General features: G+C 35.9%; 1 protein-coding gene across 1 annotated transcript in view; it reads left to right on the plus strand.

Annotated features, from left to right (window-relative positions):
• LOC129272726 (MMS19 nucleotide excision repair protein homolog) overlaps positions 1–20,242 on the plus strand; it is a 35,788-nt gene that overhangs the window by 4,908 nt on the left and 10,638 nt on the right. Inside the window, exons 4-15 of the mRNA XM_064107535.1 lie at positions 90–175; positions 615–759; positions 6,010–6,135; positions 6,958–7,106; positions 10,433–10,585; positions 11,175–11,322; positions 11,863–12,017; positions 12,265–12,560; positions 13,194–13,291; positions 16,871–16,984; positions 17,932–18,175; positions 19,476–19,578. Of these exons, the coding sequence (XP_063963605.1) occupies positions 90–175; positions 615–759; positions 6,010–6,135; positions 6,958–7,106; positions 10,433–10,585; positions 11,175–11,322; positions 11,863–12,017; positions 12,265–12,560; positions 13,194–13,291; positions 16,871–16,984; positions 17,932–18,175; positions 19,476–19,578 (1,817 nt within the window). The remainder of the gene's footprint in view (positions 1–89; positions 176–614; positions 760–6,009; positions 6,136–6,957; positions 7,107–10,432; positions 10,586–11,174; positions 11,323–11,862; positions 12,018–12,264; positions 12,561–13,193; positions 13,292–16,870; positions 16,985–17,931; positions 18,176–19,475; positions 19,579–20,242) is intronic.

Consider the following 20,242-nt stretch of genomic DNA (forward strand, 5'->3'; position numbering starts at 1 on the left):
ATAAATCCCCAGAAACGATGATTATTCCTGTCTACTTATTAACCAGCTACTTTGCTAAACACTTCCATCTTTACATTTTTTTTTACCAGTTCAAGTCCTGATTGAGTTTCTCTGTGCTAGGCTGTTAGACCACCACTCTATCACCCAACACACTCTTAAAGGGTTCCTGGCAATGGTAGGTGCATTTGATAATCCTAATAATCAATGATGAACAAAAACTGGGAAAGATGGAATGAATAATCTTTACGAGCTATCACATTGTTTCCATAATATTAAGGGGAAATGCCCTCATATAACAAATATGATTATTAGCTGAAATTGTATTTGTAATAACAGGCTGACATACATTCTTATCTGTGTGCAGTGCAAGTGACCAGAGGAATTGAATTCCAGCAAACACCAATCCTTAAAAGGTCTGTCACAATCACTCTGAAACAGTTTTCTCCATTATTCAAATTCACAACCAGAACTAAATTGTATCTGTCATTTGTATATATTACCTTAGGCCTCTGAAAGCAGTAAAGTAATTATCCCTTTTTTTTTTTACTCCTGATGAAAAGCATTGATCTTGGAATCTTTGAGAATTTTTCCCCTCATAATTACTTTTCCTGCAGACTTCTCAGTCCAGCTTCCCTGCCAGTTTGTCAGTTCAGGTGATGACAGCAATCTTCAAAGAGGTCCAGGTCCAGACCATGCTACAGGTCGACCGTAGAACAGTCTACAACATCATATCAAACCTACTTAGGACTAGCCTTACAGGTGAGGACACAGTCCAATAAAGCATTTAACATTTGTGGTGATGATCTCGAAAGGAGTTCAAACAGAATCCAATCTAATAACCACCCTGCCCCCATGAATGAAATTAAAAGGTAAAGCCCCCATCACACTTATTCGGAATCAGCAGGAATCAAGCAGAAGCTGGAACGAAAAAAAATATTTGAAAAATCTAGAAATTTTTGGGAGGAACTTAATAGGAATTCACTAAACTGGAGTTGAAATTCAGTAAATTGACCAGGTGAATCATCATACACTAGTCAAAATGAACCCCAATAGAGTCAGATTGATAATTCGGTGACCCGACAATTGCTCCGCCGACATCTGCTCCGCCGACAGTTGCTACGCAAAATAAGACAGTTGCTCCGCCGACAATTGCTCCGGACAATTGCTCCGCCGACAGTTGCTCCGTCGACACTTGCTCCGCCGATATGTGCTCCGTCGACACTTGCTCCGCCAATATTTGCTCCGCCGATATTTGCTCCGCCGACATGTGCTCCGCCGACATCTGCTCCGCCGAAAATTGCTCCGCCGACAATTGCTCCGCCGATAATTGCTCCGCCGACATCTGCTCCGATTATACGACAATTGCTCCGCCGATATTTGCTCCGCCGAAAATTGCTCCGATTATACGACAATTGCTCCGCGACAATTGCTCCGCCGATATTTGCTCCGCCGAAAATTGCTCCGCCGGAAATTGTCTCCGATTATACGACAATTGCATGAACATCTTATTTCTCCAAGTTGGTCTATGTTAAATGATAAGAAATTCATCCTGATACAAATTGTTTTGTCGTTGTTTTGTTCTTGTTATTCGTTAATGTTTTATTTATTTTATTCTCCCCCTATCATCACAGCTTTCTGCTTAAAAAACAAAACAAATTGTTCTCCCTGCCGCTGCCACTTGACAAATTGTAACGGAGAAGGGGAATGACACACTCCCCATTGAAATTGTGAATCTGGATTTTTGTTCATATATTATTATCATTGGTTTCACTCCGGTCTTGAGCGGGGAGAGAATTTTTTTTTTTTTGGGGGGGGGGGATGCTGGACACAATATCTCTTCTGCTTTCCAGCAACTTATACACCATACATTCGCGCGGACTCTCTCTCTCTCTCTCTTTCTCGTTTTGTTCTTTCACGTTGTTTATTTTTATTGGTGACCGCTTGATTTATTGTATATTTATCAGTATTATAATTATTAATATTTGTATCAATAAGTTTTATTTACGTCTTCGGCCTTATCTACCCTTGCACTTTTTTTCCTTCAATTTGTTTCAAACGAAAGTATGATCATCACTGGCGTACAGATGGGGGAGGGGCGTGCTAGGGGTCACGGATCCCCCCATTCTCCCTACCAATGAAAAAAAAAGAATAAAGGAAAGGAAAATAAATGTCATCCTTGTCTCGCCCCCTCCATTTTTTGTTGTTGGCTTATTTCGCTACTGGTGAGTTACTATAAAACTAGACTTCGGTTGTATTTTTGTTCTATTCTGTGCAAAGCGACAATATAAATATATTATAATAAATGAATATATGTATGTATCTCTCTAATTACGTCTAAACAAATAATGTTATTTTTAAAAGACAATAATATATATACCAGCAATAATATAGTTACAAATTCATGAAACCCAATACGCATCTCACTGAATTTATAATGCGAGCACAAAGCACGAGCTGTTATTGACATGGAAAGGGGACATTTATACGCCTTTTTTAAATTGTAAACATGAAGCATATCTCGGGGGGGGGGGGGGGGGGGTATCTCGTAAAAGAAATGAGAGCACGATGCGTTAATTTAATATTTTGGATATATTTACCAGAGTTACAATTCTATATATTTCTTTTTCTTTGTGTTATTTCTTTCGACAAACTGTAATTGAAGTATTGAAGAGTATATAGGCTGTTATGCCTGCTGATCATGATAGAATGTGGATTATTTTGCTGATTCATTAGATCTTAACATGTGTTCTTTAAATTGGGTAATTTGGGTACATGTTAGAAACACAGGCATTGTGCATTCAGATGCACATTGTGGAAATGAGATTCAGTATTCCTTGCAGCTAAGAAAGGTTTTGAAAATGACACTACTCTCAATTACATGTATACTGTGTCCATAGTTGCGAGTGTGTGAAAATGAAGGTGTTTGCAGTCATTAAAGTGTAGTTTTGGTTGGAAAACGTTAATAAAACTGTCGTGAACGTACAGTCTTCATGATTTCATTTATCTCATGTTCTGATCTGTAAATCAAATAAAAAATTATAATGACAAGAACTTGTTAAGTTTATCCTTCTATTTCAATCCCATGAATAAACAGAAATCGCGATATTCAGAAATAATAAGTCATACACCTTTTTTCCTCAAGCTCTCACTCACTCCCCCTCTTTCTCTCTCTCTCTCTTTCCCTCCATAACCCTTTTCACAATAATTTTTGTTTGATTTCCGCATAAGCAAAACGACGACGACAATGATAATGATGGTGATGATGATGAAGATGCTGATAATGATGCTGATGATGATGCTGATGATGATAATGGTGGTACAATGATAATGATAATAAGTACATGAACACACGTTTTCTTCTCATATAGTTCATTCTTGGAAAATACATAGGCGGCCATATACACATGAAGGTATATCATTTATAGAAGAAAATCTTGTTTGATTGATTTTTTTTATTTTTTGAAACTACGTGTAAAATTATATCCCCCATCAACAACAAATTGTTACTTACATTATAACATCATAATGAATATAATTCGACTATTGGCGGACCATATTTATATTTAGATTAAGATTTATTCATTTTCCGTTCACAAAGCACAACAAAATCAAAGTAACAATACATAGTCAAATTTAAAGTACAATATCAATCGGTATAATGCATAAGAATTAGAACGTATAAACAATGAGAACTAATGCGAACTAAAGTAACCTTGACTAATAACTATATAAAACAGAACATATGCCTGGATTTTATTTTTGGATTATTTAAAAAAAATTAATTATCCTTTTTCTATCAGTGAAGAAAACAATCATGATCAACATAAAACAAAAAAGCAACTCACTATTATATACAGTATTATCATGATCTAAAAACCTACGGTGTGTATGACATGATGTGGATGTGGAGACCAGACTGAGAGCACTGTGTGTACGAGAGGATATGGAAACCAGAGTGGATGGGTGTGCCGAGAAGGTGACACGACATGTAGCCTTTCACAAGTTGGTATTTTCTTGAATATTAATTTTTACTTTAATACTGAATGTCTTGGTCATGTTTGTATGGCACAAAATTTGCCGACAGTAAACATTTTGCGTGACTACAGTACAGGTTTTCGACAAAATAAGGTGGGGTATACCGTTGAATTTCACCTGGAGCAAATGTCTCCACTTCGGAACATATTTCGCCAGTCTGAGCGATTTTGACGCTAATAATGGGGTATGTCTAATTTGTTTCTACTGTTATAACATGGAGCTATATGGTTATAATAATTACATGAAAACGCATTTTTTTTTTCATTTTAATCGCCAGGCACGAAATAAAACTTACACAAATGCCCCCCCCCCCCACCATGAATAAGCATTAAGAATATCTATCCCTCCTTTGTGCTTACCCCTTTTTTTCTATTTCTTTCTATATGCATGTATCAGGGGCCGCGGAGCCGGGGGGCTTTAGCCCCCCAATTTTCCAAAGCCGTGTACAAAAAACGTAAGAATGACCATATGATTGTGATTTTTAGCATGGACAGCCCCCACTTTTGACTCAGCCCTCACTTTGAAAACCGTTCCGCGGCCCCTGTGTATGACATTTAATATATCATGCAAGCATAGTTTAAGTTTACTTTGTAAATTCATGGAGCTATGCTCCATGGTAAATTCATGGAGCTATGCTCCATGGTAAATTGACGCCTTCAGCCTGTGCTAAAATTGTTATGCGTATGAAAGTACGAATAAAAAAATAAATAAATAATTGTCGCATTATCGGAGCAATTTACGGCGGAGCAGATGTCGGCGGAGCAATTATCGGCGGAGCAATTATCGGCGGAGCAATTGTCGTATAATCGGAGCAGATGTCGGCGGAGCAATTGTCGCGGAGCAATTGTCGTATAATCGGAGCAATTTTCGGCGGAGCAATTGTCGTATAATTGGAGCAGATGTCGGCGGAGCAATTATCGGCGGAGCAATTGTCGGCGGAGCAATTTTCGGCGGAGCAGATGTCGGCGGAGCAGATGTCGGCGGAGCAAATATCGGCGGAGCAAATATCGGCGGAGCAAGTGTCGACGGAGCACATATCGGCGGAGCAGGTGTCGACGGAGCAACTGTCGGCGGAGCAACTGTCCGGAGCAATTGTCGGCGGAGCAGTTGTCGTATTTTGCGTAGCATTTGTCGGCGGAGCAAATGTCGGCGGAGCAATTGTCATGGAACCGATAATTCGTGCTACATTCTTGGACATTCTAGGGGTCATGTTCAAAACATGGGGGGGGGGTATTTTTGAATGGTGTTCGAAGTAGATTTAAATGACCAACTGGTGGTCAAACAATAGTCCTTTCATTCCGGCCAATTCTGCTTGATTCGGAATAAGTGTGATGGGGGCTTTAGGGATGCTGAAAATACTTTTCTTTCCTGTTACAGGTACATAACTGATTGGAGAGATCATATTAGTTGAGCAGATCTTTTCTGCACTTAATCAAGTCTCGCAAAGATTTGCTACACCTCAAATTTATTTTGTATTTCCCAAGAAATATAACAGATGTAAAGAATATATTAGAGCTTACGTACTGGCAATTATGTACGTCCATTCTCAGTATGAAGGACTTTCCTTGAATAATGTGCCTTTATATTATAGTTTTTATAATGTGAAAGATTGGTGACACCTCATTTGCTCCGGCGACAATTGCTTTGGGCTTTATTTTGTCTAAGATATAGGGTCAGGGTTGCAATCTAGGTTTTATTCTAAATTTAGGGTAAGGCCTAGGATAGGGTATGGTATTAAATCAAGGGATGACCGATGAAGTTGGTAATTCTTTTAGTTTGTGGAATTTACAGTGGAGTAATTGTCGCTGGAGCAAACGCCATGGAACCGGAAAAACATAATCCTCTCAAGCTCTTAAGGCTTGAGCAGATTGTGAAGTGAAGTAAAAATAAAGAAATATGGGGGTCAATAATTTATGGAATCGCCCATCAGGAAATATATCATGTTTTAATCCATCCTTCTATTCCACAATGTAGAGCTACAAGGCATGGGGTCAGAGTTCGTCCTCGGCTTCCTCCATGCTATGGACGGTGAAAAGGACCCAAGGAATCTCATCCTCTTATTCAACATCCTACCGACCGTCATCAACAACTTCAAGATAGGTAAAAACACTTTTTTCTGAGTCTTGGCCAATCCATCACTCATATTTAAACAGGTCCTCTCTAAACCAACCCAAAGTTTGTATCACACAATATTCATTTAGTTGAATTTTGAATCAAATGTTTGTCTTGTCTGCATATCAGAAGTAAAACAATGATGATATTTGAGTTTACATTCCCAACACTTATGATTGTTCATGAACTTCATTATTCATGAAATTTCTGATTGGGACGATTAATTATGCAAAAAAGTTACTTTCCTCCACTGCGGCTGGGACATTCAACTACAAATTAATGTTTAAATATTGATATAAGAAATTGGAATAATTCCTTTGTATTGTTTATATATTGCTTACTATTAATATTGAGAATGCAATAATTATATACTGATAACTATACTTTATTTATTATTTGTGTTTTTATTAAATGGTTGGTTGAATGAATATCATATCAGGTTCCTGTTTTGTTTTATTGAATTCCATGGCATACTGTTTCAATAGCATTTAAAGTTATTAAAACATATTATCTCCACTCTTCTATGCTTAAGTTGTGTTTACAAGAATTTAAATTTCAATTCTAATCTATTTTATTCATCATCCATGTGTGCAACTGTGCGCTATATAAGTAGCCAATATTATTATTTATTGTAAAACGATTATTATCTCCACTCTGTTGTATTCAATAGATACGTTCCTTGAAGAGAAATCTGAAATTATAGAATGATATTGGCACATCTACCTACTGGCTACTCACTTTATATATTCATTGAAGAGTCAATTGAGGGTTTAAACTTATATTATCTCCTCTCTCTGCTGTGCTTAATAGATATGTTCATTGAAGAGACTTTTGAGGTTGTGGCCTGCTACTATCCTGTCGACTTTCACCCTCCGCCCAATGATCCTTACGGTATCTCAAGAGAGACACTGGCACAGAGCCTCAAGACATGTCTCTCCAGTACCCCTAAATTTGCGCAGGTTAGAACCAGTTTTTATTGTTCAAAATACATGAAGCAATAATAGTAATGATGATGATGATGATAATATTATTGTTGTTGGATTTATATAGCGCTTTCTCCAGAGGATGCAAAATGCTGTTAACTGCATAAGACAAGTTAAGGTTTATGGTTATATAGGTGTGTTTTAAGATGTTTTTGAAGAGGTCAAGAGATGTTTCAGAGAAATGTAGGGAGTTTGTTCCAAAGTAATTTCACTCTTGTTGATGCTGAAATAAATATTGCATTAAAAAAAAAAAATATTTGATGAAACAGTAAAGGTGATAATTTTGTCACCTTGGTCTTAGAATGGCAGTAGGAACTTTCTGCACCTCCTTTCCCAATTTTGGTTAACTCTTTGTGCGCTGGACCATTAACCCATCTGTACTGAATTATTTTCAGGGAGGGAAACAATGCATTGTTTGTTGAGTGTGAAATGCGAAGTTCGCACGGCACCGAGTGTGCATTGGTGCGAAGTACGCGTGGAAAGGGTTAAGCAGGATGGTGTTGCTTCTTGTGTGCACTGTTCATTAGAGATGATTGAATTCAGTTGATTTCATGAGAAAGTCTGTAAACCAAGGATAATTGTCAATATATCACTGTAAATCTAGATCTGGTAAAGTTACATCAACCAAACTTTCTGAAATCATGAAAGCTAAGCTGCAAAATGGTCACACTGAAGATGGCCAACACAGATGAGAACATGTGGGACAGTGAATTTCAATTGCTTTGAAAAAACCTGATATTTAGCTGGAATTCCATGCTTACTTTACTTATTTTTCAGCAATGGCATAAATTTCTTACATAATCTTTTGGCACATTTTCTGTTTACATACTAAATCTTTTATGGCTATTTCATTGGATTTGGTACAAACTCATTTTAACATTACCACAACTGGCATTTATCTTTAAGCATAGTGCTTGCTTTTGTTAAAAGTCAAGTCCACCCAAGAAAATTGTTGATTTGAATCGATAGAGGAAAATCAAACAAACATAACGCTGCAAATATCATCGAAATCGGATGTAAAATAAGAAAGTTATGACATTTTTAAGTTTCGCTTGTTTTTCACAAAACAGCTTAATGCACAACTCAGCGATATGCAAATGAGAGAGTCGATGATGTCCATCACTCACTATTTCTTTTGTTTTTTATTGTTTGAATAATACAATTTTTCAATTTTTCCAGATTTGACAATGAGCACCAACTTAACTTAACCATAAACTGTTAAAATAATGGTAATTCCACATGTTCAGGAAGAAATAAAACTTTGTTTCACTTGAAAAGGAGGAGAAAATTAGAATATTTCATATAATAAAATACAAAAGAAATAGTGAGTGGGTGATGTCATCAGTCTGCCAATTTGCATTCAGACCAGGATGTGCATATAACTGTTTTGTGAAATTAAGCAAAACTTTAAAATGTCCTAACTTTCATATTTTACATCCGATTTTGATGAAATTTTCAGTGTTTTGCTTGTTGGATTTTTCTCCTCTTTTTCAAATCAACTTTTTGTTGAGGTGGACTTCTGTACTTCTGTACTTCTGTACAGGAATTGAGATCGCTCTTCACACGCAACCTACCGCTCTGTTGCCAGCCAGCCAATGATTTATCTTTTGTCATGAATATATTTCATTTGAGGCAAAAGAAACAAATAAAAATACATATTAAATTGGCAACAATTGAAATAGTTTTCAGGTAGAGGCAAAATGATAAATTCAATTAAACTTCAATATCAATTTAATTTTTGTGTCCACTTTTCAGAAATTTTTTCTTTCTAGGTCTTGTTTCTGCTCAAACAATTTTATAGTGTGTTATTTATTATCGTGCATTTCAATTATTTTTTTAATATTAGCCCACATATAAATATTGTTGTTCATCATATGGGCTATTCCACGGTTACTCACGTTACATTTGGAGACACCTTGACTCACACTTGGAGCTGTAACTCCATTATTATTGATAGGAACTAAACATCTCTTTATCACAACATAGTACGCAGTCTGACTATCCTTTGCATAAAAACAAAACTTGGGAAATTTCATTATGCTCCTGGCAAATCTTTGAAATGTGTCGGTTACTCATGTTACATGTACATGATTTGGACATGCATAAAACGAAAAGTGGACATAAGTGAAAAGTGTCCTCATGCAAGGCTTTTATGAAAGTTGATTATATCCATTTCAAAGAAGTATATTAGGGAGACAAATTTGTATATAATTAAAAAAATAAAGAACACATGGTTTTTACTAGGGGTGCAGATAAAGTGGTTACTCACGTTACGGTTCAGATGGGCTATATGTACAAAGACACATTGAGCTCATGTCCACCAACCTATGGAATTGCCCATATCATCATTCCACAAGTTCATCATCATATCATCATTCCACTAGTTCCTGATGTTGCTTTGGTGTGCTATTCATATTATATATATGAAAGTTAGTTATGCAAATAAAATAGCCTCATGCAAATGTTGCTCATCATCATATAATTTTATATCAGGCATGACAACTTTTTGTTGCCCACTTGTGACCCACCATAAAATGTGAAAAACAGGGTTGGTATTTTTTTTGCAGACCCAACATGCAATATTTTTGTTAGAACATGTCAAATTTTGGTTAAGAATTTGCCCAAATTTGCATTCAATGACTTAAAAAAAATGTTTTGATTGCAAATAATAAATCATTCCATACATGAATTTCTTTGCGGAGCAGAAAATGTATAAAGAAAAAGATAAAAATAGAAAATAATATGATTTTCGACAGGCAAAACTTTTGGGGGCGCAGAGAACAATAGCTTTTGAAAAACCCAGGTTTTGGAACAGTTGATTAATTCTTATAATTTCCCTATGTAGGCTATATCGTAACTTTTACAAATATTGTTAACGTGCTCTGGCCGAGTAATAGTAGCAAATAGTGGCAAACACATTTTTCTTTTTCTTTTTTAAAATGCACACTCTCTAAATGCCGACAGTTGTAATACATTGGCATTTCTGTATGCATTAGTTTCATTTTATCGTCCTCTCCTACAAAATAATTAAGACTTCATATTTTGGGGGATCCTGCAGACCGAACAAGCTTTGCTTTTTTATGCAGGTTCCCTCATATTTCACCAAGTTTAAATTGTCTTTGATTTCACATCGCTGTATTATTTAATTTAGATGAATGATGCCATGTGTGGTTTATATACAATGTTATTTCTTCGGATGTTATATTGTTGTTGTATGATGTTCATAATTATGTGAAATAAAGTCATTATCAAAATGAGGGCAACATAATAAATAAACACCACATTTGTTTTTTCAATGATAGTTTTGTCTGCCAATGATCATGGAGAAGTTAAGTTCAGACTTACAGACAGCACGTTTAGACTCCTACCAGCTGTTACAAGCATGCGCACCGGTCTACAGTCGGGGTGATATCATGTCCTACATAGAAGCTATCTGGTCATATTGCAGGAAAGAGGTTAGTGAAGAGTCTAATCTTATTTGTTTCATTGGAATTGGGTTATGTGGTCAGTGTATGATCTTAAGTACTGGTATTGGTATGAACTTCTTCTTCTGTCTTGTGTTGAGTTGGCAACCAGTCAGAAAATGAATTTTTTTGCCACTGCTTTGATTTGGAGCCTTCTTTGTTAACAACTATTAGTGTTCTAGGCTCTGCAATAAAAGTTACCAATGTATAAGTAGGTTTTCCTTGTTGGCCAACTTTTACATGTACATGTATGTCATTTATTTAAAAAAAAAAAAAAAATATGTAATACATCAAACCTGTGTAATTATACAATTTTATTTGCAATCATGAATGTATTACTGTATCGTGGTGACCCCTTTTTATAAGCACTTCTTCTCCAGGGTCTCTGAGTCATCTATTTTTGTTTTTTTTCTTTTACTTTGTTAATCTTTTATCTTGTTCTGTTTGTACTTTTGATGGTTGAATAATTGAATTGAATTTTTGTATATCATTTATTTTTGTTAATTGTTAATGTGCAAATGTGCAAGGGCTTGCTAGATTGGTGTTCAAAATGTGTTTGTGTGTGTTATCTTCTTTTCAGTTGATGCTAGGTATCAGTGTAGAGTTAGACCAGGAGGCTGCAAAGACATTAGGTGCCGTGGTAAAAGCGGTATCATCCGGTATCCAGTCAACGTCTGGTGGTAGTGGGGACGGAGATCTGAATTCATTCCTCAGGAATATATTAACAGGTATTAATAATGATAGCAGTACTAATAATATAAGTTAACCTTATTTAGCGCTTTTCTTGTAATTCATATCAAAGTGCTTTACAAAGTAGATGATTTGAAATGTATAAAAGAACAAAAGTGAATTAGAAATTATACAGCAAAAAATAAAAGATCAAAATAACTTTAATTAGAGCTATGTTGAATATACCTTTTTTCCTTTGATGATATTGATATGCAATAGTGATATAGCACTTTTTAACAAATGTTTCTAAGTGCTGGCAATTATTTTAAGGTTTTTTGGCATTTCAAGGATAAATTTCTGCTGGGTATCCATTCACTTTACCTTGGTCGAGTGTGGCAAATCTAGATCAACGTCTTGGCAAAGGACATTAGTGATGAGATGGGGTTTACCGCATATTTGTTGGTTGCGGAAAAAAGTAGCTCTGGAATTAATAGCAATTGCCCCCCAAAAATCAGCAAACGTCCTAGGGTGAAAACCATAGCCGCTGAAAATTATAAATCATTTTCTTACCCTGGATTCTGTTTGTTAACTTCACCTAGAATGCAGGCAGCATCTTTGTGAACCAGACCATCGGATGATCCATCCCTGCAGTAAGCTTCTGGTTGCCATAGCAGCAGCATCATACCCAGCATGCATTGCCATTCTCAAGTATGCCGTCCCCATCCTCCTAGATCAGTTCAATATATTTGACCAGGTGAGGAAAGCTACTTAAAGACGATATGAAAAATGTGATGAGGGGGAGGGGAGAAAAGTAATGAAGCAATAACAATGTTATAAGAAAGGAAATTGTACTTTCTAATAGCTATATTTTTATTACAACGGAGACAATAAGTGCTTACCTTTCATGATAGGGGATCACTTGTACAGAATACAATTGATATGTGTAGGATGGTTATGCCAGATAATGGCTTGTACTTGTTTGTATTATTTATATTCCACAGACTAGAGAAAGAATGGTCCTATTAGACATCCTTGAGAGACTCCTTCACTCCAGTCAGGGCCACATCAAGGAACCAGAGGATTGGAGAACCGTCTTTGCCCATCACGTGGACACTGTAGTGACCACTGTCCTGTCCAGTCTTGCCAGGGACCAGGGTGTGCCGGACCTCAGGAAGGTTGGACTAGGAACCCTGAGGGAAATGGTCCAGGTCCCAATTCTTATGGACCAGAGTAGGCTGGAACTTGTGGGACAAGAACTGACAAGGGTTCTGCTAGAAGAAGGAGATGAGGGTGTTAGGTAATGGTTGTCTCCCTTTGCCATTGAAAGATAATTTAGTTGTAATTTTGAATCTGAATACCTCTTCTAGAAAAATATAGTTGTTGGTTAAATTCTGTTATTATTTTGCTTTATACCAACAGGGGTAACAGTGATTATTTCATATGTATCTGCACCATAACAGAGCCAATTATGTGCATTTCATTTGACAGTAATGACAATATTACAGATTTTGGTAATTCAATAATTCTGATAATCTGTTTTCCTTATCAGCGATTTTAGGCATTCAAGTTCACCATTATTTCTCTTTGTGCTTTTTGACAATGTATCTTTCTGTCTGTTTATTTCTCTTTCCTTTTCTATTTTTTTCTGTATTTTTATTTTTCTTAATTTCTTTTTTTTTTTTCTTTCTTTTTTCTTCCTTCCTTTTGTTTTTCTTTCTGCCATATTTTTTTTTTTTTTCTTCTGTTTTTTTTTCTTGTCTTTGTTTTCCTCTTTCTTTTCTTTTCTTTTCTTTTCTCTTCCCTTCTCTTCTCTTCTTTCTGTCTTTGTCTCTTTTCCTCTTCCTGTCTTCCTTCTGTCTCTTCTTCCTCTCTTTTGGTCTTATTTTTCTCTGTGTGTCTGTCTCATTCTTTTGCCCCTCTGAAACTTCAGGTATGAGTGCATAAAGACGGTATCTAGCCTTGCCAAAAGACACACAGACTTTGTCAAGTCAATAATACTTACATCTTTATGGACCACTGCACAAAGAGGTATGTGTTATCTTGTGTTATTTATACCTCTGTTCCATGTTTGCAAACAATGGACATTGTACTGTTGTCCAATATTGATATTGACATACTGCCCTAAATTAAGAAAAGGAAGTATGTAACAAAACTGTGATTTATGTAGACATCAATGCATTGCTGCTGTAATTTGGCAAAAAGGATGCAAGTTACAAAAGTATCATTTATTGTAAATGAGCAATGTGTGTCCATCATTTACATAGGCGTTAATGCAATTCAACAGCATATTTTCTTCAATATCTTTCCATAGAACGGTCATTTCTTCCCCAAATTTTGCCTGAACGTGCAACATACAAAGTGTGTTTCAGAACAACAATAACTCAAATTTGACTGATGTGTCACTTGCTTGCTTTTGCCAAAGTTGGGCAGATTAGTACAATGGTAATCCAGCCATATAATAATAATAATATAGGATATTTATATTGCGCACATATCCACCTTGTTAGGTGCTCAAGGCGCTCCTACATTACCCGGCTAAGCTAGGCGTTCATAGCGCACACAGCTTTTTAAGGAATTACTTCCTACCGGTACCCATTTACCTCACCTGGGTTGAGTGCAGCACACTGTGGATCAGTTTCTTGCTGAAGGAAATTACGCCATGGCTGGGATTCGAACCCACGACCCTCTGTTTCAAAGTCCGAAGACTAATCCACTGGGCCACAACGCTCCACAAATCTTAAAACAGGATCATTCTTTATTCTATATTTGGCCTAAAAGAAATCAATCAATGCATTAAGAACACAATTTGAGCTAATTTGTCACTTGCTTCCTTTTGTCAGAGAACAACTTCATTGCCCGTCAAATTTTATTCTGGCATTGTAGTTCACGGCATTATACATTTGAAGAATTGTCTCATGAAACACCTTGTACCGTGTAGGTAAGTGAGGTATTAATTGGAACGTAAGTCCCTTGTTTGAAGAGATGACACAACCTTGTCACATATATTCATACTTGTGTTGGTGCTGTAGGCTTTCTGGAGTTTAGAGAGCATTGTGTATTTGTGATCCATCTTACTTGTTGAGTACTTGTTTTGAATTGTCATTTTCTTGCCTACCCTTCAAATATTGAGAAATGAGAAGCTTATACAGTGCGTCCCAGAAAAAAGGAAACCGAGATTCCGATGTATATTTTCTTCAAAGGAAAATACATTATGATATTTCATTTACATAATCATATAATTCAATCATTCCTCTTTATTTTGATACTTAATATGAGACAAACACTTCACTCATTAATGAGCAAGACGAGTTTGAAATTTATTGTCAAAATCAAGTTGCGCTGAAAAATTGGACATGATTGGTTTGTGATACAACGAACTGGCTTATTTGATGATTGGCTCATTACTTTTTCTTTTGTATTCCTTGTTAAGATTCTCTCACTGATCCCCGAAATGAGAGTGGATTCAGATTCACACATGAGATTCTGCGCAAATCATTTCTGATATGCCTCAATATTTATTGCTTGTAATCTGCCCTGCGTGATTGATTTACTAAGCTGTTGGTTTCAAATTAGAGATGAGATTCCACTCTTGCAATGAGTATCACATTTATCGTAAAAACATATTTAATAATTGTGAAATCTATCTCTGCAAAACAGGTTTCCTTTTTTGTGCTGTACTGTATTTTGCATAAGAAAAACACAATTTCCAAAAATATTGAACAATTAAATTTTAAGATTATGATAAAAACAAAAAAATACATTCATACAATTGTGGCATTATAAAATGAATTGATGCTAGGCTTCCTATTCATGATACATTTTCAGATGAATGCAAAGATAGCGGAAATGAAAGCTGTTCAACCGTACTACTTTCCACAGAAGTAGGAATTGAAATTGAATTTAATATTTAATCGAAAGTCCAAGATTCAAAGCTTTACAGCATGATTTCATTGTTATTTCAAGAAGCACTTTGAGCCCTCTGGCTACTGTGTTTAGACAATGTATACCACACTGTGACTGTAATCATATATTTTTTTCTCAGGTTTTCCTTTTCGGTATTTAAAGGGGAACTTCACCCTGAAGAAAATTTTGTTGTAAAAATAGCAGAAAAACTAATAAAAAATACTGGTGAAGGTTTGAGAAAAATCAATTAAAGATTAAGAAAGTTATTAGATTTTTAAGCTTTGGATTTGTGACATAAATGAGCAGGTGCCCCATATGTTATGTAATATAAAATGCATGAATTTCATTTTTTGTCTCACCTGCATAGCAGAGTGAGACTATAGGCGCCGCTTTTCCGACGGCGACGGCGGCGGCGGCGGCGACGGCGGCGTCAACACCAAATCTTAACCTGAGGTTAAGTTTTTGAAATGACAGCATAACTTTGAAAGTATATGGACCTAGTTCATGAAACTTGGCCATAAGGTTAATCAAGTATTACTGAACATCCTGCCTGAGTTTCATGTCACATGACCAAGGTCAAAGGTCATTTAGGGTCAATGAACTTAGACCATGTTGGGGGAATCAACATCAAAATCTTAACCTAAGGTTAAGTTTTTGAAATGTCATCATAACTTAGAAAATATATGGACCTAGTTCATGAAACTTATACATAAGGTTAATCAAGTATCACTGAACATCCTGCATGAGTTTCACATCACATGACCAAGGTCAAAGGTCATTTAGGGTCAATGAACTTTGGTCGAATTGGGGGTATCTGTTGAATTACCATCATAACTTTGAAAGTTTATGGATCTGATTCATGAAACTTGGACATAATAGTAATCAAGTATTACTGAACATCCTGTGCAATTTTCAGGTCACATGATCAAGGTCAAAGGTCATTTAGGGTCAATGAACTTTGGCCAAATTGGGGTATTTGTTGAATTACAGCCATAAATTTGAAAGTGTGTTGGTCTAGTTCATAAAACTTGGACATAATAGTAATCAAGTATCACTGAACATCCTGTGCGAGTTTCAGGTCACATGATCAAGGTCAAAGGTCATGTAAGGTCAAAGAACTTTGGCCATGTTGGGGGTATTTGTTGAATTGCCATCATATCTCTATAAGTGTATTGGTCTAGTTCATAAAACGTGGAAATAAGAGTAACCAAGTATCACTGAACATCTTGTGCGAGTTATAGTAGTTTTCAAAATCAGCACTGCTGCTATATTGAATCGCGTGATGCAGGTGAGACGGCCAGAGGCATTCCACTTGTTTATGGTTCCTGATACCTTATTTTTGTTTACTTTTCATGATTGGGTGTGAAATGATTTGTCTTTTGATATACAAAAGGTACAGTAAAAACCATATTTAATTTTCAGAGAAAATGACATTTCATTGATTTTTTGCCATTCGCTATGTGGGAATGCTGCTCGCATATACGTCACAAATAAAATAATTAGAATTGAAATAACTTTTTTAATTCTTTGATGGATTTATGTCAAACCTTCTGCAATATTTTAATTATTTTTGCTGCTTTTTTTACAATAAGCTTTTTGTCGGGGTGAACTGCCGCTTTATTATGCATGATAAGGCTATATAATATAGATAATTCTATCCCTTTACATTGAGTACTTTTTTGTCTTTAATCTTGTATTATTCAGGGGGTTCAGGATACCAAAGAACAGTAGTTGACATGGCAACCATAGTAACAAATACGTCAGATGACCTCAGCAGGTCGCTGACCTCCGAGCTTATGTCAGAAATATCTAAGCCAGGTAAGCGTCATGACCACTCTTCTTTGAATATGGCTGGGTAATCTAATTTCTTATTTGAGAAGTAATTCTAACAAGGCCTTTGTGTGTTGTCAAGCTGTCTTTCATTGATGATAATTGATCAAGGCAATGTGCTTTTTGTTTACAGTACATGTTTTATACATTCCTAATTGTATTCACTCCATTGTGTATATTATGAATATGTTTTTTTTCAAACTTGAATGAATGAAAAAAAAGAATAGAATCGAAACATATTGAATTACATTCTTTGTAAAGCATTTATGGCTCCTTACCTTAACCAAAGATGTAATGCATCTTAAAGCTGGAATTCTACTCAGTATCTTTCACAAAGGCATTCCCAAGTATGTTGTGCATGCTGAAATGGGAAAATTACAAGCAAAGACACTGAGAGTTTTTACTGAAAGACATGGGTTCACTTTTGTGGAGACGATTTTATTGTAAATACACAGTGCAAGGATCATTTCGCAAATCAGTTTTGTGATATGATAACCAAATATAATTCCTGTGAAATTAAAATGTATGTTGAAGTTATTTATTATCTGTGCCCTTAATTATTGCGAAAAGGGGGTGGGTTCATTCCCCAGAGTTTGATGAAAGATGAAAGCATGTGGTATATGTGCACAAAAGCTGTGAGATTCAATCTCATTTACAAGTATTTATCATATTTTGTAAATTTAGCATCTGATCTGGGTCTAGCATTAATAAAAAAAAATTGGGGGGATCTCTGATAAGCCAAAAAAAGTATGATAAAGGTCATCACTAAGAATTTACACTTATAAATTTTTTGACAAGCAGGAACAATGGTCTGAAAGGGGGCGGGGACACTTGCCCCTTTTAACCTCCACTCCCTGTCTGTATGAATAGTTGTGTCTCTAGCTGTTATTGTTTTATGTTTTCCCTGTTCTCCATTCTCTTTTTGTTCCTTCCAGAATTAAGTTCTGACCAGCATCTAGTGTATCTTGCCACGTTAAAAACCTTGACGGCCAATCTTTCCAGTACACCTTCAAATCTCGAGTCCCTCCTAGCATCTGTTGTCTACCCTTTACTTAAAATGGTTGTGTCCGCCACTCTACAATCCAGTACTGAAGCTGGGATCAGTCCACATTGTTGTGGGGCGGTTCTGGTTGCCATTGCAAAAGTGATTAGAGTGGTTGTTCCAAAATTAGATAACAGGTAAGTCAGTTTTAGGATCAATCATTGTTTGAAGTGTCTATGATAGATAATTAAGGTGGATATTTTCTTGGAATCAAAATGTTTTAGAAAGAATCTTCCCCATATCTTACTTGAAACTTAGTCATATATATACATTGCTTTATTATTATTCATGTCAGTCATGATTTTCCCTCTTACAAAGGGTTTCTGACTCTCACGCCGTGATGACACTCCCTCCTTCCACTTCGTCTTTTTGTCTTGAGCATCCTCCTTGTTTAGGTCAACCTTACTACTCTCCCCCTTCGTCATATCTTTCCTAATAATCTAAGGCCTTTCCTTTCCCATTATGCCACCCGCTTCCAGATCCCTTGTTCCTCATCTTCCATTCTCAACACATGCCCATCCATCCCAAACCACTTCTCTTTACCTCTTCAACAACAGGGGACCGTTTCATAAAGCTGTTCGTAAGTTAAGAGCAACTTTAAGAACAACTGGTGATCCTTTCTTACGCGCTAAACCATCGCCAATGAACATTTTGGCGTATACCATTTAGCACAAAAAAAAGGATCACCAGTCGTTCTTAAAGTCGCTCTTAACTTACGAACAGCTTTATTAAACACCCCCCAGTTTCTTCCAAGCCCAACCTTTCAGAGAGTTCACTTGTGTGTTCTTGCTATCAGGGCTTCGTAAGACAAAGGTTAGCGATTAATTGCTAATTTGAAAGAACAATGCTGATTGGTTCCTGGTCAGTCTACTGAGCCAACTGCGCATGCAACGATGATCTTGATATTTTAGCGATTAATTGCAAGTCTTTGTGTAGCGGGGTGCTGATGTTTATGTAACCTTTTTTTATAATAAGAATGTGCATGCGCATGCATTATACTAATTTTAAAATTTTAAACCATGTTTGATTTGATTTGATTTATTTATTTCCACATTCCAATAACAAAAGTATATACAGTGTAATCATTTCTTCTCAGCATAACATAACAATAAGCAAATGACATAATGAATAACATATGCATACATGCATTCTAACAATCTAATTATACCTGATAAATTTTTTTTTAATTATTAAAACAATAGCAGAATAATTATACATATATTGACATAATACATTTTGAAATGTGGGAGACCTCCATTTTAAGCTAAGACTAAGAGCTTGAATTGATAAAGGCCTCGAAATGAAAGGGGAAAGAAAACAAGACAAACAGTGCAATAAAAGAGGCTTATCTTTTATTGCACAAAATAATAGGAATATTACCATAAAAGTAGATAGGGAAAATAATGTTGATAATGTTTTTTTTCTAATTTTTCACAGTATGGGGATTAAGCTATGCCAGTGTGCTATTGACGTATTCCTTCATGGGAAGTTAAGCAGTTTGGAGCTGACGAAACACAACACGCCCTTCTTACCATTGGAAGTAAGTCATTCTGAAGATCTATTTGAGATTATCTATAATTGTTTGAATTCAAGATTCATATTCAAAAGTTTGTACTAACCTGTTCCTCCATTTCTGTTTGCTCTCATTGTCAAAGGAAACTGAGGAATGTCCAGTATTTTATAATATCTCTAAAATTTATAATTTTATCAACTTGTGAAATGCATCATCCATCCAAGTTGACTTATGTTTTCATAAACAATCTCTTCTAAGTTCTATGTACAATATAGGAATTTCAAATGACAATTCAACTTTCATTAACTATCCTCATACTTTTAGGCTTCTATATATGAAGGTGTCAATTTCTATAGTGTTTTGTTGTAGGGTAATATTGCAGAGTTGTATGTAAAGTGTACGGCAGTTTTAATTGATTATACATGATATGGTTATCAGATTATGATTATTATGCAAATATGTGAAAAATTGTTTATCCACAAGATATTTTATCGTGAAGTCTGACTTCAATTTTTATTCCTAAATTTGGATCTAATGTGTATATTGTTATAATGACCACCCTCTCTTAACCCTAAATCTCCTGGGGTATTTTGATTCTTGTCATTCCCGTGGGGGGGGGGGGGGCCCCTTAAGATCTCAGCCGCAGATTGCGCGATCACAACAAAAATTTGCATGATGGTAGAGAAAGACG

The sequence above is a fragment of the Lytechinus pictus genome, chromosome 12 (assembly GCF_037042905.1).
Source record: "Lytechinus pictus isolate F3 Inbred chromosome 12, Lp3.0, whole genome shotgun sequence".
Lineage (NCBI taxonomy): Eukaryota > Metazoa > Echinodermata > Echinoidea > Temnopleuroida > Toxopneustidae > Lytechinus > Lytechinus pictus.